The sequence below is a fragment of the Apodemus sylvaticus genome, chromosome 1, assembly GCF_947179515.1.
Source record: "Apodemus sylvaticus chromosome 1, mApoSyl1.1, whole genome shotgun sequence".
Lineage (NCBI taxonomy): Eukaryota > Metazoa > Chordata > Mammalia > Rodentia > Muridae > Apodemus > Apodemus sylvaticus.
In genome coordinates this window covers 182172086-182187317 of record NC_067472.1, presented here as the reverse complement: position 1 = coordinate 182187317, position 15232 = coordinate 182172086, and the positions used below count along the sequence as shown (strand labels likewise).

General features: G+C 47.1%; 1 protein-coding gene across 1 annotated transcript; it reads right to left on the bottom strand.

The window, feature by feature from the left end:
• Positions 1-797: 797 nt before the first annotated feature.
• On the bottom strand, positions 798-8393 carry LOC127671506 (cytochrome c oxidase subunit 6B1). The gene is made up of 4 exons (XM_052166293.1): positions 8277-8393; positions 6727-6840; positions 6063-6163; positions 798-988 (listed from the first exon to the last, which is right to left on the bottom strand). The coding sequence occupies exons 2-4, from the start codon at positions 6830-6832 to the stop codon at positions 935-937; spliced, it is 261 nt and encodes an 86-aa protein (XP_052022253.1). The 5' UTR covers positions 6833-6840; positions 8277-8393; the 3' UTR covers positions 798-934.
• Positions 8394-15232: the final 6839 nt, after the last annotated feature.

The window sequence follows — 15232 nt, the reverse complement described above, 5'->3', positions numbered from 1 at the left end:
AGCATCCCACAATCCCAACATGTGGAGCTCAAGGTTATCCTGGGGTACATGAGACCCTGTTGAGGAAAAAAAGAAAACATGAAACACAAAGGGGGAAGAAGAAATGGATGGGACGTTTGTCTGGAGCTGCTGGGTACAGCTGGGGCTACAGCTCAGCAATGGAGCTCTGGGTTCAAGTCCCAGTACTGCGTGTGTGTGTGTGTGTGTGTGTGTGTGTGTGTGTGTGTGTGTGTGCTATAAGGGGAAACATTGTTCATTTTAGCACAGCAGAGAAAAGCTATTTTGTGTGACCATCCACACCACCTACTGCTATACAGATGGTCAAAGTTCACAAAATAAAATATCAAAGTAAAAAAGAAAAAAGAGACTGGAAAGGCAGCTCAGTGGTTCTGAGTCCAGGCTGTTCCTCCAGAGGACCAGGTTCAATTCAGCGTGCATGCAGTGTCTGCTGCGGCCAGAAGAGGGCATCGGATACCTTGGGGCTGAAGTTACACCCTGTTGGGAGGTCTATATGCATGCACACTGTACACATGCACACATGCACACTGTACACATGCACACATGCACACAGTACACATGCACACATGCAGGCAAATGCTTGCTGTCCTTGCAGAGGACAGGGTTTGGTTCCCTGAACTCAAGCCCAACCCTCTCCTGGTCCCTTCAGCACACTCACGCATGTGCACACCAACATATATAATAATAAATCAGTCTTTAAAAAGAAATCTACCCTTCCCCGAGGCCCCTCTGGACCAGGGTACCCTGACTTCTTATCCAGCTGTTCTATACACACAGTGTGAAACTTTTCCAGTGAATTTTTATTAGTAGTTGCATCATGATTCAGGGTCCCAGGGTAAGGACCATCATATACCGAGGTCCCCCTTTTCTATCCGGGGATAAAGACAAAGAACAGAGGAGAGGTGGCGGAGCCAGGTCAGATCTTCCCAGGAAATGTGCCTTCTGCTATGCGGTCGTCCCAGGCTGAGACCTGTAAAAGACAACTGGAGTAACTCCCCTGCGCCAACACCACGGGGTGGACTCCTTTTCCCACTTTGGCCCACCAGTGAATGTGACCAACAGAGGACCAGGGTGCCTCCTGTGACCACCACTGTCCCAGAGAATCAAGCGACCCAAAAGGGCAAAACCACTACCCTCTACGACCTGACAGTCCGTGGAAGAATAGCCAGGAGACCCCAGGGTCGCCAGTAACTACCTGTTCTTGCAGAGACCCTGGTTTGGCTCGCAGCACTCACACCAGGGAACTCGGGGCTGCATGTGACCTGGGGCCAAGTGATCTGACACACCCTTCAGGTCTCCTTGGTATCTGCATTCACATGCACACACCCCAGCTACCCACACATAATACAACAGTGTGTGTGTGTGTGTGTGTGTGTGTGTTGGTTTTTCAAGGTAGGGTTTTTCTCTTAGCCCTGGTTGTCCTGGATCTTGCTCTGTAGACCAGGCCGCCCTTGAACTCAGAGCTCCCTCTGCCTCCTGAATGCTGACCACCACTGCCTGGCCATGACAGGATTTTTAAAGATTTACTTATTTGTTGGGCAATGGTAGTGTCCGTGTTTAATCCCAGCACTTAGCAGGCAGAGGCAGGTGAACTTCTGTGAGTTCAAGGCCTACCTGGTCTACAGGTCAAACAGACAAACCCTGTTTTGAAAAGCATAATTAACACTGTATGTTACCTGTCAGAACAGATAAACCAACCCAGGTGTGCTGGATAGTTTCATGTCAGTTTGATACAAGTTAAAGTCATCTGAGGGGAGGAACCTTAATGATGAAACTGCGTCCATCTCGGGTATAGTGTATGCCTTTGATCCCAGCACTCAGGAGAAGGCAGGAGGATCTCTGAGTTCTAGGCCAGTCTGGTCTGGACCAGCCAAAGTTACACAGAGAAACCTTGCCTCGAAAAAGAAATGAACAAACAAACAGCAAAAAGAAAATGTCTCCATAAGGTCTGGCTATAAAGCATTCTCTTAATTAGTGACTGATGGAGAGGGCTCAGCGCACTGTGAGTGAGGCCACCCCTGGCCTGGTCATCCTGGGTTCTATAAGAACGCAGGCTCAACAAGCCCAAGGAAAGAGGCAGCAAGCAGCACCCTGCATGGGTCTCTGCCCTGCTGGAGCTCCTGTCCTGACAAGTTGCTTTGGTCAGGGTGCGTCACCACAGCAAGGCGCACCTATCTAAGACAGCAGGCCTTTATAGGACACAAGGCTGGCCTATGACCTAGCACGACTGAATAAGCAGCCAGCGCCACACACAGAGGGGTCCATCTCAGTGTTCACCACAGGTGCTGACGGGAAGACCCACACCAAACCGTTAACATTCCCAGGAACTAATACCATTGGTGGGCCTACCTAGTTACAAGGGATCGCTGTTTTTATTACATTTGTGAATGTGTGTGTTTGTGTGTGAAAGAGAGGAGAGACAGAGAGGAGTCAGAGACAGACAGGACAGCTGAAGGAGCTGTTCTCTCCAGCGACCGCGTGTCCCAGCGAGGGATCCAATCCGGGTGGTCAGGCGCGGCGGCAAGCACGTTCATCTCTTGTGCTCTCACATCATCAGTGAGAGGTTGGCTCGGCAGAGAAGAGCACAATGGAGCCTGCACCCTTACCACAGGGGACCGGAGCAGCTTACACACCAGCACCACCCTGTCAGAAAACCTGCCGGCCGACCACATGCCGCATCAAGCTCTGTCACGTCTGCAGCACGCTACGGGACAATAGCACTTGTGTTCAGGTGCAGCGGGGACGGGCACAGGACGCGCCTTCCCATGGCTCGCCTCGCCTGCATCTCACACACTGACTCCTGGCCACAGTTCTCTCCTAACTTCTCAGGCACTGGCTTTACCATCAAGGCTTTTTTGAGGGGGTGGGTGGGTAGAGTTGGCAAGGGTGTCATTAAGACATGATCTCTCTACCTAGCCCTGGCTGTCCTGGAACTCACTTTGTAGACCAGGCTAGCCTCAAACAAACTGTGTCTCCCTCCTAAGTAAGTGCTGGCAAGGTCTGTGTCACTACCCCCAGCATAAGTTTTTATTTATGCATTTTTATTTTTTTAATTTAGGGCTGGAGAGAGGGCTCAGCGTTAAGAGCACGGGCTGTAGTTGCTCAGTCAGTTCCCAGCACGGTCATGGCCGCTGGTAACAGTCTCTAACTCCAGTCCCAGGGATCTCCTGCCCTCTTCTGGTCTGTGAGGGCACTGCATGCACATTGTCCACAGACATGAACTGGCCAAACACCAAACACATAAAAATAAGGATAAATAAATCTTTCAAAAAATTTGTTATTTAAATGAGCATATAAGGCGTATCAAGGATGCTGGAAAGATGGCTCAATAGTTAAGAACACTTGCTGTCAAAACAACAACCACTACTACCACCCCACCACCACCACCCCAAAAAAGCTGGGCAGTGGTGGTGCACGCATTTAATTCCAGCACTTGGGAGGCAAAGGCAGGTGGATTTCTGAACTCGCGGCCAGCCTGGTCTACAGAGTGAGTTCCACTTGCTATTTTCGCAGAGGACCCAGGTTTGATTCCAGCACCAAAATGGTGGCCCCTAAACAGTGGCAACTCATTCCCATGGGATCCGATGCATTCTTTTGACCTTTTCAGGCACCAGGCACACAGCTGGCACATGTACATAATGCAGACAACACATTCATACCCAAAAATGAGTTTTTAAAAATCTAAAAAACAAAACAAAACAAAAAGACAAACCCACAAAAAACACAAACTAACCTAAAACCTCCGATCCAAAGCATCCACAGAGAAGCCATAGGCATGGCAGCACTCTTACAATCCCAGGACTTAGGAAGTAGAGACATAAGATCAGAGGCTCGCGGTTAGCCCCAGCTATCTGGCCAGCTTAATACCAGTCAGGAATACATGAGGCTCTGTCTCAAGACGCTAACCTCCACAAAACCTAGGACAAGGCACAATGACCTTCTGACCTCTGGGAAATTACCCTTTACCTAAGTAGTCCCACTTAACAAACAACCAAAACCAAAACCAAACCCAAATGGGGAAGAAATCATGGAAACAGAGGGACAGACATTGCTTGCCATGTATTTATTCCCACAAAGACCAAGTCGGGCTAAAGGGCAGAGAGGGTTTGTTTGGCTGTTGTTTGTTTGGGTTTCTCTGTGTAGCCCTGGCTGTCCTGGAACCCACTCTGCAGACCAGGTTCTCTTGGAACTCAGAGACCCGCCGACTCGCCCGCCCACCCGCCTTTGCCCCCAGGTGCTGGGGTTAACTGTGCTCGCCATGCTCAGCTGTGTTTTTGTTTTTTGTTTTTTTTAATTCTTCGATGATAAAGACTACCCAATAACCAAGCAAAGAAAAAACAAAAACAAAAACTGCATCCAGATGTGTGAGCTCAGGAGGTGGGGGCTGGGAGACTATGGTGAATTCAGGGCCAGCCTGGGCTACCTGCTAAGTTTAGTGCAAGGTTGAGCCATTGCTAGACCTTGCTAAAAAATAAATAAATAAAAAAAAATTTAAAAAAAAGGAAATTAGAGAGCGTAGACTGTATCTGTGTAAAGCACACATACACACTCTCTCTCTCACACACACACACTCTCACACATACACACAAAAGCTGCAGCAGGAGCAGCAGAAGTGGAGGAAGATGTGGAAGAGGAAAAAGAGGAAGAAGACCTATATCCAGCTACTTTAAAAATTCTACCAAAACAAAACAAAAAAAACAAAAGACCCAAAAACTAATTTATTTGTTTGTTTTTTAAGAAAACTAAATGTTTTCTATTAGGGAAAACAAAAGATGACCAGACAAACAGATTGGAATGCTGAGACTAGGCACAGACCTTTGCCCGCACAAACATGTACACTAAGATTAAAAATATCTTAACCACACATCACAGGTCTGGGGAGAGGGCTCAGCACTTGAGAACACTCGGGGCTCTTGTGTCTTGCGGAGGACTGGAGTCCATTCCCCAGCACCCATGTCAAACTGCTCCTAAATGCCCATAACTCCAGCTCCTGGCCTGGCCCCTCGGCCCCTCAGGTGCCTGCATTCACCCCAACACACATACACTTGTAACTGAAAGTTAAGAACCTTAAAACAGGCCGGGCGGTGGTGGCGCACGCCTTTAATCCCAACCTTTGGGAGGCAGAGGCAGGTGGATTTCTGAGTTCGAGGCCAGCCTGGTCTACAGAGTGAGTTCCAGGACAGCCAGGGCTAAACAGAGAAACCATATAGTATCGAAAAACAAGGAAGGAAGGAAGGAAGGAAGGATGGAAGGATGGAAGGATGGAAGGATGGAAGGATGGAAGGATGGAAGGATGGAAGGAAGGAAGGAAGGAAGGAAGGAAGGAAGGAAGGAAGGAAAGAAAGATTGATTTTATTTTTAATTATTTATGCATGTGTATCTGTGTATGGGTATGTGCACATGAGTGCAGTGTCCCTGGAATTTACAAGAAAACATGGGGTGCTCTAGCGTTATGGGCAATCATTATCAGATGTGGGTGCTGGGAAGCAGACTTGGGTCATTAAGAACAGAAATGGTCTTAACCTCAGCTTCTATTCTCCCAATTCATGTGCAATTTACGCATGCTCGTAGGCTCACAGTGTGAGGAGCCAGGACAGAAAGTCAGGTCTCCTTTGTTTGTTTGTTTGAGATACGGTTTCTTTCTGTAACCTTGGCTGTCCTGGAACTAGCCCTGTAGACCAGGTTGGCCCTGAACTCAGAGAGATCTGGCTGCATCTGCCTCCCAAGAGTGCTGAGGTTTAAAGCCGTGGGCCACCACTGCCCGGGGCCAAGCGTGCGTTTCTTCAGTGCATGGGCAAGGCAGATCTGGCAGTGTGTGTGTGTGTGAGTGTGTGTGTGTGAGTGTGTGTGTGTCTATGTGTGTGTGTGTGTGTGTGTGTGTGTATGTATGTGTGTGTCCTGGGCTGAGGGCCCCAGCTGAGCCCTCATCAGCGACACTCATGGCGGGTTCTACCCTGGCTGGAGATGAGCTCTCACTAGTTACTGTACTCGTGTCTGCCAGGTCCCCACCTGGACACCCCAGAGTCCCACTGGGAGGCACATACCCATGACACGGGGCAGAGGGACTTGTACACGCGCCGGTACCACTCACACACGGAGACATCGCCCCCCTTGGCAGTCATTGCCTTCTCACAGCGGTGGAAGTCTGTGAAGAAAACAGGTTCAGAATCAACCCTGATTTTTGAGGGAAATCCACAAATACATTTTGCTTTATGATTAGTTGTACATGCAGAGGGAATGCAAACATACAAGTACACCATAAAGAGGTGCATACACCTGACCTGGGCAGTTATATAGAACATTCTGGAGCTAGGACAGCAGAGTATGAGGGGCATATATTGGAATTATGGAAATCCAGACAGGGCTAGGGAAGGCAATACCCATTTTTATCCATGGATTATGACTGCTGGAGATACTTCTAAATCAATTGTTTACATGTTGTATTTACTTGTGTGTTGTGTGTGTATGTGGCACACACACACACACACACACACACACAAATTGCATATATAATTATTTTTCAAAAAAAAAATTATTGTTGAGACCAAAGTTTATGACCTTGACAGGTAGTTTGAGGGATCTGGGCCCTCCAGCTGGTATGTCTGGAGTGAAGGAAACCTGGCTGGAATGCGTAGGTAGGTCCCTGTTCCCCAACTTCCCTTACAAGGTTGGAGGTGTATGGGAGACCTAGGTGAGGCCTTTGCTTACCCAGGTAGTTCTGCCAGCAGTTCTTAGTCTGGTTCTGGTTTGGGAAGCGGCTGTCAAAAGGGGCGGTTTTGTAATTCTTGATTTTAGTTTTGATGTCTTCAGCCATCCTGACTCCTGGATGCAAACAGAGTGGAAATGTTGGCAACCACTGTGGAGGTGCCTGGGCATGGAGACGCCAGACCCACGAGGCCCAGGGGAAGAAGCCAGAGCAGAACAGGTCGAATGTGAATAAGCTATCATCCCTTCCTTCCCAGCAAACACGGGAAGATGAAGAGCAGGGGAAGCCATATATCCCAGTACAGAAGCCACAATAGGGTTGGATGGAGGCCTCCCAGGCAGAACCAATCTTCATCCTTAAATTCCAATTAACGTTCACTGTGTGCATGGCACATACAGAATGTACTCTATACATAACTACCTCACGGCCATTCTAAAAGGTATTACTACCTCTGTTGTCTACACAAGGGACAGGGTGTCTAAATGACTTTCCAAGGTCACACAGCATCCAGTGATAATGCTTCACCCATCACCAGCAAAAAACACTACAAGGATTTTCTGGTGTCACCAGAAAGTTTCCTGCCGTCACACACTCATCAGGGGTCCAATGAACTCAAACTTCCCTCAGAATATGCCTAAATGCATTGCAGAATTGCCTAAGATGACCCCCCCCCCCAAAAAAAAACTCAAAGGACTTATCAAGTACAATTGGAGGTAACCACGAATGAAGATTTGTGACTCTTGCAACTAGCATGTCAGGTATCTGGGATTTTTGACTGCTGACAACGACCCATGCTGCCAAATCTATTGAAGTTGCTGCCTCCATTCCCAATGGAAGAAAATACTGCAATTCGATTAACCCCCCTTAATCATTCAAATACTTTAGCTCCTTGAATTTTATTAATAACTCTCCGGCTTTGATATGTCTGAAGAGATGACACAGTCAACATCGCCAAATCTGAGAGAAACTGTCTCTATTCTAGAGCATCTGGAGGACTTGACACCCTAGAGGTGTGCAGGCCAGTGTCATCTGAAGTGGTCCAAAGAAGTGGGGTTCTCAGGTACTACAGGTTCATTGGGGAGGCAGGGTGGGCATGGGGGATTTAAAAGACTCAGTGTCGTAATTGTGGACAATATCTCGAGTTTTGAGAGTTGATCAAAGATGATGCTGAGGGGGAAGAAACGAGTCAAGGCAACAGGCTTCGGCCTTGGAACGCGAATGGCCACGCCTGCGAGCCCGCGACTAAAAGCTCCACAGTCCAATTTACTGGGTCCAAATCCTAATTGCCTGATAGCCGCGCTAAGGCGCTTCACACTCCAGCTCCAACGCTGTTAAAGGGGATAATGGCAGGATCTAGCTCGAAGGGCTGGAGGATGGAGCAATAGGGACTGCTTAGATAGTGACCTAGCAGCATGAAGAAAGGCGGCTATATTGTTAGTTCCGGACCCGGCAACCGGGGCAGCCGGAAGTTTCTGCCTGGCATCAGGAAAGCCCCGGGGCACTTCTCTGCCACGAACAAGGTTCCCCCAGGATCCCGACCCTTCACACTCACCTAAAGACTATCCCGGAGCAGCGTTACTTCAATGTGACCCTTAGCAAAGACGCCAATGTCAGACGGGAAGCGGAATTCCGACTGGCCGGAAGCTGCGCGAGGAGGAGCCGAACGGAGTCCTCCGAGCGCCTAGAGTGGCCTCGGGAGGCGTGCCCAGAAGCCGCTCTGGTCACGCCCATTTCTAAAGAGGCCGGACCTCCTATTGAGCTAAATTCCGGCTTATTATTGTTCTTGGGCTAATCTGGGATTTTACTTTGCTCTTAAAAGGCACCTGACGTTCAATTATGGGTTATTGTCACTTGCCTGTCCTTCCCAGAGGAAAAAGCGTGAGACTGTCTGCAGAGTGGGAACGAAAAAATGTCCCAGATAATCTCGGTTTTGAGACAGGACTTCGCTATATAGTTCAGACTGTCTTGGAACTTTTGATCACAGATTTCGAAGTGTTAGGATAGCAAACGTTTACCCCTGTGCCTTAATTCGTAAGTTATTTATGTTTATTCATTTGGTTTTTCAAGATAGGGTATCTTAGTTTGTGTTTTATTGCTGTGAAGAGACGTGACCACAGCAACTCTTTTTTTAAACAACTATTTATTTTATTTATATGAGTACACTTTCGTTGTCTTCAGACACACCAGAAGAGGGCACCATATCCTCTTATGTATGGTTTTGAGCCACCATATTGTTGATGGGAATTGAACTCAAGACCTCTGGAAAAGCAGTCAGCTCTCTTAACCACTGACCCATCTCTAGACCCTCTTTTTTTTTTCTTTTTTAAGATTTATTTATTTATTTACTTTATGTATATAAGTACACCATTGCTCTCTTCTAACCCATCAGAAGAGGTCATCAAATCCCATTACAGAAGGTTGTGAGCCACCAAGTGATTGTTGGGAATTGAACTCTGGACTGCTGGAGGAACAGTTGGCACTCTTATCTACTGAGCCATCTCTCCAGCCCTACAGCAATTCTTATAAAGGATAACATTTAATTAAGGGCTGGCTTACAGTTGCTTATTTCGTCCATTATCATCATAATGGGAAGCATGTGGTGAATTGCTCTGTTGCTGGAGGGCAGGTGTTTCAGCTGGTCTTCTGCTTTAGATGGACTCTGAAAGAAGTAGGCTCCAATGGAAATGCTGGTAAAGCCAGTACCTGCCCCTTCTTCCCTTGCCCTTATATAGGCCTCCTGTAGAAGTTAAAGCCCAGATTAAAGGTGTGCTTCAAGACTGGGATAAAAAAAAAAAACAAACCTTGAGTCATTCCTCCTCAAGATCTGGATCAAAAGCCTATGTCTTCCAGCTTGAAGGTCCAGATTAAAGGCATGTTGTCTTTTTGCCTCAACTGTGGATCACAGGTGTGCCCTACGTTTCTTGATTATATATTCCATATATAGTCAAGCTGATAATCGAGAGTAGCCATCCACACAGGGGTTCTCTGTGAAGCCCTGGAAACTCATCTATGTATCTATGGGTGTCCTAGAACTCACTCTGTCCACCAGTACAGCCTCAGATTTAGATCTGCCTGCCTCTGACTCCCCAAGTGCTGGGATTAAAGGCCTGAACCACCACTGCCCAACATTCATATGTTGTGGCGTATCCACCAGAGAAGATTACTCAGACATGGGTTTAAGTTAGTAGAAAGTCTTGATTAGCTCTCCAGTGATCACAGTAGGTTGTTTAGGATCTTGGGGTAGCACCAAGCCCTTTTTAGGGTAAATTTTTATGCATAAAACCTGTGTTCTGGATTGATATACTTCAGTTCACAAGAATAGCTGGCTGGACAGTGGTGGCCCATGCCTTTAATCCCAGCACTTGGGAGACAGAGGCAGAGGCAGGCAGATTTCTGAGTTCGAGGCCAGCCTGGTCTACAGAGTGAGTTCCAGGACAGCCATGGCTATACAGAGGAACCTGTCTCGAACCTCCTCCTAAACCCCCAACAAAAAGGCACTGCTGAAGAAACCCTTGCCTTCTTAGGTCCTAAGAGCTTTGTTAAGAGGTGAAAAATGAACTGGTCTATCCTACAGTCTCATCTATCACTGTATCAGACACCATTGCCCTCTCACTACTATTCTCAAATCCCAGGTATCACAATTCCCACATTCAGGCAGCTGAGAGCCCTGTGATGATTGTAGGAAACTTTAGGAATTAAACATCGGGTCTGAGAGAAAGAGTTCCATGGGGAAAGTGGCTACTGTATCATTCTTATCATGAAGTTTTTTAAAAAGTTGTTCATATCACCTGCCAGACCTATCAAGCAATCCAGTGTGTTTCTGGCTTTAAAATATTTCCAGAACCCTCCTTTGCATTCACTTAAGGTCCTTCAGCATGGATTATTATAGTAGGTCCATTTCCTGCATCTCAGTCCTGCTGTTCCACACCCTGTACCCTCTGCCCTAAGGATGCTTTTAACACCAGTTGTTACCGCTCAGCCAGAACTCATTCCTTGGCTTCTGGCATAACTAGTCTAAAACTAAAACCCGTACAAACGGCTCTCTGCTCCCTTCTCCTCAGGGATCCTAGTTTATCTGGTCCTTCAGCATACAAGCTGGCTTCCCCTAGCTTTTTTTTTCTTTTAGGATTTATTTATTTTATGTTTGTGAGTACACTGTCATTGTCACTTCCTTTAGATATACCAGAAGAGTGCATTGGATCCCCTTACAGATGGTTGTGAGTCACTATATGGTTGCTGGGACTCGAACTCAGGACCTCGGGCATTAGTTTGGATGTTCTGCCTATAGATGGCTCCTCTTCTCACCTCATTTAAGGCTTTGGTTTATAAACTCCACTGAATCTACAGAAATTTGTATGTAAATGAGGGGCAGTTAGGGACTATAGGGACTAGAAAAGGGTGATGTGAATGAGCACTGCTGTCTTTCCTCACAGTGGCATGGTCTCTGGAGTTTCCCTCATATTGCCTTCTTAATAAAATGTGTGTATGCATGCATATATGTATATATGTATGCATGCATGTATATGTATGCATGTATGCGTGCATGTATGTGTATATGCATGTGTGTGTGTATGTATGCATGCATGTATGTGTATATGTATGTGTGTGTATGTATGCATATATGTATGTACATGCGTCAGGATGAGATGCATATGTCACTGCACTTCTGTGAAAGACAGATCACAACTTGAGGGTGTTTGTTCTTGTAGGGGTGGTTCTAATGTTAAGGTCCTGTTCCCCAACTGACTCTAGATCTGTCAGTAAAGAAGCCATGGGCCACTTTCTGGGTGGAAGAGATAGGTGGAGCTATGGGGTCCCTAGAGGCAAGGAGAGGAGAGACAAAGTTCACCATGCTTCTGAGAGAGAGAAAGCGACCTCCCACGTGAGCTCTCGGGCAGAATGGCAGCCCGTGGCCACTCCTATAGGTGGGCTATCAGGAGTGCTCGCCAGGGACTAGATATAACTGAGCAACTAAAGTTGAGCGCAGGTGGAGAGGTCTGGAGCTAAGAATATTGATAAGGGCGCCGTTTTCCAGGCAGGAGATAAGCAGCAATTGTGTCAAAGGCAAGTTGAAACTGGACAGCTGTGTGTGCCTGTGTCTTTTATCCATGGATTCAAGGGAAGCTGGGTGGGGGCTGATGGCACGGCTCATTCCTGGAGCTTAGGCGGGGTGGCAAAGCTACGCACAACAGGACCCCTCTTTCCACCATCTAGGTCCCTGGGGTCAAATCTAGGTTGTCAGACTTGGGTAGGTGCTTTACATACCCTGCCATCTTGCTGGCCTTCACAGACTTCTTCGATCCAGTGTCTAGACCTAAGTGGTACAGCAGCCTCCTTTATAGTCTCTCGGCCAGTATTGTAATTACCTGTGGAGTTGCTTACATAAAACACCCATCCCTTTCAGCATCATCTTCCTAAGATCTAGATCGCATCTCTGCTTATATGTCACTGTGCCTTCCAAGTGCCTTGGAGAGAAGCCACTACCTATGTATCATTTGTAAGGTGACCCTTCTCCACCCATATGCATATTTCTGAACAGTACTGTAAGATCTTGCATGTTGCTGGACAGCGGTGGCACATGCCTTTAATCCCAGTCCTCAGAAGGCAGAGGCAGGTGGATCTCTGAGCTGGAGGTCAGTCTGGTCTACAGAGAGAGTTCCAGGACAACAAGGGCTACAAAGAGAAATTGTGCCTTGAAAACAAACAAAGAACCCCCAAACCAAAACAAACAAAAGCAAAGATAGAGAATTTTCACTAAGTCACCTCCTAGATCTGCCTTGCCCACGCCCTGTAGAAACAAGGACGTTGGCTGGATATTAGTGGCACGTGCCTTTAAATCCCAGAACTCAGGTGGCAGATGAAGGCAGATCTCTGTGAGTTTGGAGCATCCTGATCTACAGAGTGAGCCAGGCAAGGCTACATAGAGAAAGGCTGTCTTAAAAAACAAAACAACGGGGAGTGGGGGGGGGCTAGAAAAGGGGAAATCATTTGAAATGTAAATAAATTATATCAAATAAAAAAAACAAAACAAAACAAAACAAAACAAAAAAACAAACAAAAACCCTACCACTATCACCACCAAAACCAAATCTTCAATCTCTTGGTCTTGATTTCTGATTGAAACAGCCTTTGCTTTCCTGACTTCTCTTCTCCACCCGACTCCCAGACTTTCTTCCTCCTGGGCTCCATACTTTCCTCCTTCTGGGCTCTCATAATCCCCTGGGCTTTCTCCGTCCCAGCCCTGAGGACTGTGGGCTCTTCCTTTCTGATGGCAATGTATGTAGTAGGCTGTGTCTGTTGTGGTTAGTGATGTATCTTCAGCACCACACACAGGAGAGTTACACACTAGGCTCTCTTTGAAGGCTCCTAGAGTGGGTTAAGCTTCCAGTAGACTTTTTGAAGGTCTGATTCTGTGCCTTCCACACTTGGAGTATCCATGGTTGCTCTAAGTGTGCATTAGGTCTAATTACTCACATTTCTTCTACAACTAGAAGGCAAAGCCTCTTTTGAAGCCTGAGTCTGTCATCTGTCTATGTCTCTCTGTCTGTCTATCTGCCTGCCTGTCTGCCAGCCTGTCTCTCTCTGTCTCTGCCTGTCTCTGTCTCTGCCTCTTTTGAAGCCTGAGTCTGTCATCTGTCTATGTCTCTCTGTCTGTCTATCTGCCTGCCTGCCTGCCTGCCTGCCTGTCTCTCTCTGTCTCTGCCTGTCTCTGTCTCTGTGTCTGTCTCTCTCTTTCTGTGTGTTTTTGTTTTGAGACAGGGTTTATCTGTGTAGCCCTGGCTGTCCTGGAACTCACTGTGGACCAGGCTGGCTTCGAGATCATAAAGATCGCTGTGTTTCTGCCTCCTAACTTCTTGGATCAGAGGCGTGCATCACCATCGCCCGGCTGTGAGCCTTACTCTTTTCTTCAAGAAGGCAGAGCAGATGGGGTTCCCATCTGCTTCCATGATGGGGTTTTATAGCTGTAATAACACTCTTACTATAATAAAATGTTCAAGTTGGGCTACTTTATAAGGAGCATAGGTTTGTTTTTGGCTCGTGGTCTGGAGCACTAAGAGCCCAGCTACAGAACTGAGGCTCTGAGCAGGGTCTGATTAATTATGTCATTTTGCTAATTCATGGGTTGTTTAAAAATATTTTATTTTATGTGCACTGGTGTTTTGTCTGCGTGTATATACGTCTGAAGCTCTCAGGCCCCTGAGAAGTGCAGCTATGGACAGTTGTGAACTGCCTTGTGAGAGCAGTATCCTCTGGAAGAACAGTCAGTGCTTTTAACCAAAAGGCTATTTCTCTAGCCCCGATGGAGGTTTGTTTAAATAAAAAACACTTCTTTGCTATGTAGCTCAGGCAGGTCTGGAGGCCCTAAATTTACAATCCTGTCTCAGTCTCCCGAATGCTATGAAATTAGTGGCCTTCATCATCACTTACAGTGAAACGACCTTCTTGCTGGTCATCTCGAGACATCACACAGTATGAGACTGGAACGCTCTTGTGTGTGTCTAGCTCTTGTGTGCTCTAGTTATAAAGCATCAGGACACAGTCACAGGACTTCTTCCTGATCATCTAATTATTTCCTGATGGGCCACCATCTCTGAATGCCACAGACTCACTTTCTATGCAATATATTTAACATAAAACTTCAGAGTTAATATTAAACTCTTAGATAAATTCCAGAGGATAAACTATTGTTCAGCCTTAACAAGTCCAATTTGGGGGCTGCCTAGAGATAACTCGGCACTTAAGAGCACTGGCTGCTCTCTTCCAGAGGTCCTGAGTTCAATTCCCAGCAACCACATGGTGGCTCACAACCATCCATAATGGGATCCGATGCCCTCTTCTGGTGTGTCTGAAGACAGTGACAGCGTACTCACATGCATAAAATAAATAAATCTTTAAAAAAAAAAAGGCCCAATCTCTTTAAAAGTTCCTATATAGGACAGGCACACAATAGATCCTACGGACTATTTAGCTCAAACTATCCAAGGTCAGAGGTGCAGGAGCTGCAGAGGGAGCAAAGGCGGAGGGACATAGTGGGACCTAGACACCTAAGGCGAGGAAGAGTTGGGGAAACAGTGGGGACGGAGAGAGAGCAAGGGCTTTGTAGTTTATGGGCTCCCAATGGGAGGGGGCAGGTGGCCCTCCCTCTGGGGTCCTCTTAGGACTAAGGACTAGTTTATAACCCAGGCAGGTCTAGAGGCCCCAATTTTACAATTCTCCTGCCTCAGTCTCCTGAATGCTGTGAAATTAGTTGCCTGAATCATCACTACACCGACAGTCTAGGGACCAAAGGACGGAGAACCCAGGCTCACAGACTCGTTAACGACAGACGGGGGTGGTGGTGGTGGTGTGTGTGTGTGCGGTGGGGGGGGGGGGTCCGAGTCCGGATACCTGAATTTGGGTGGAACCTGAAATGTCGGGGTGCACATTTAGGCTCCCTTGACAGGTCGAGTGGGTATCAGTGGAAAAGAAACAGACACGCAACGCAGGTTCGATAGGGTGTTTTTTTTT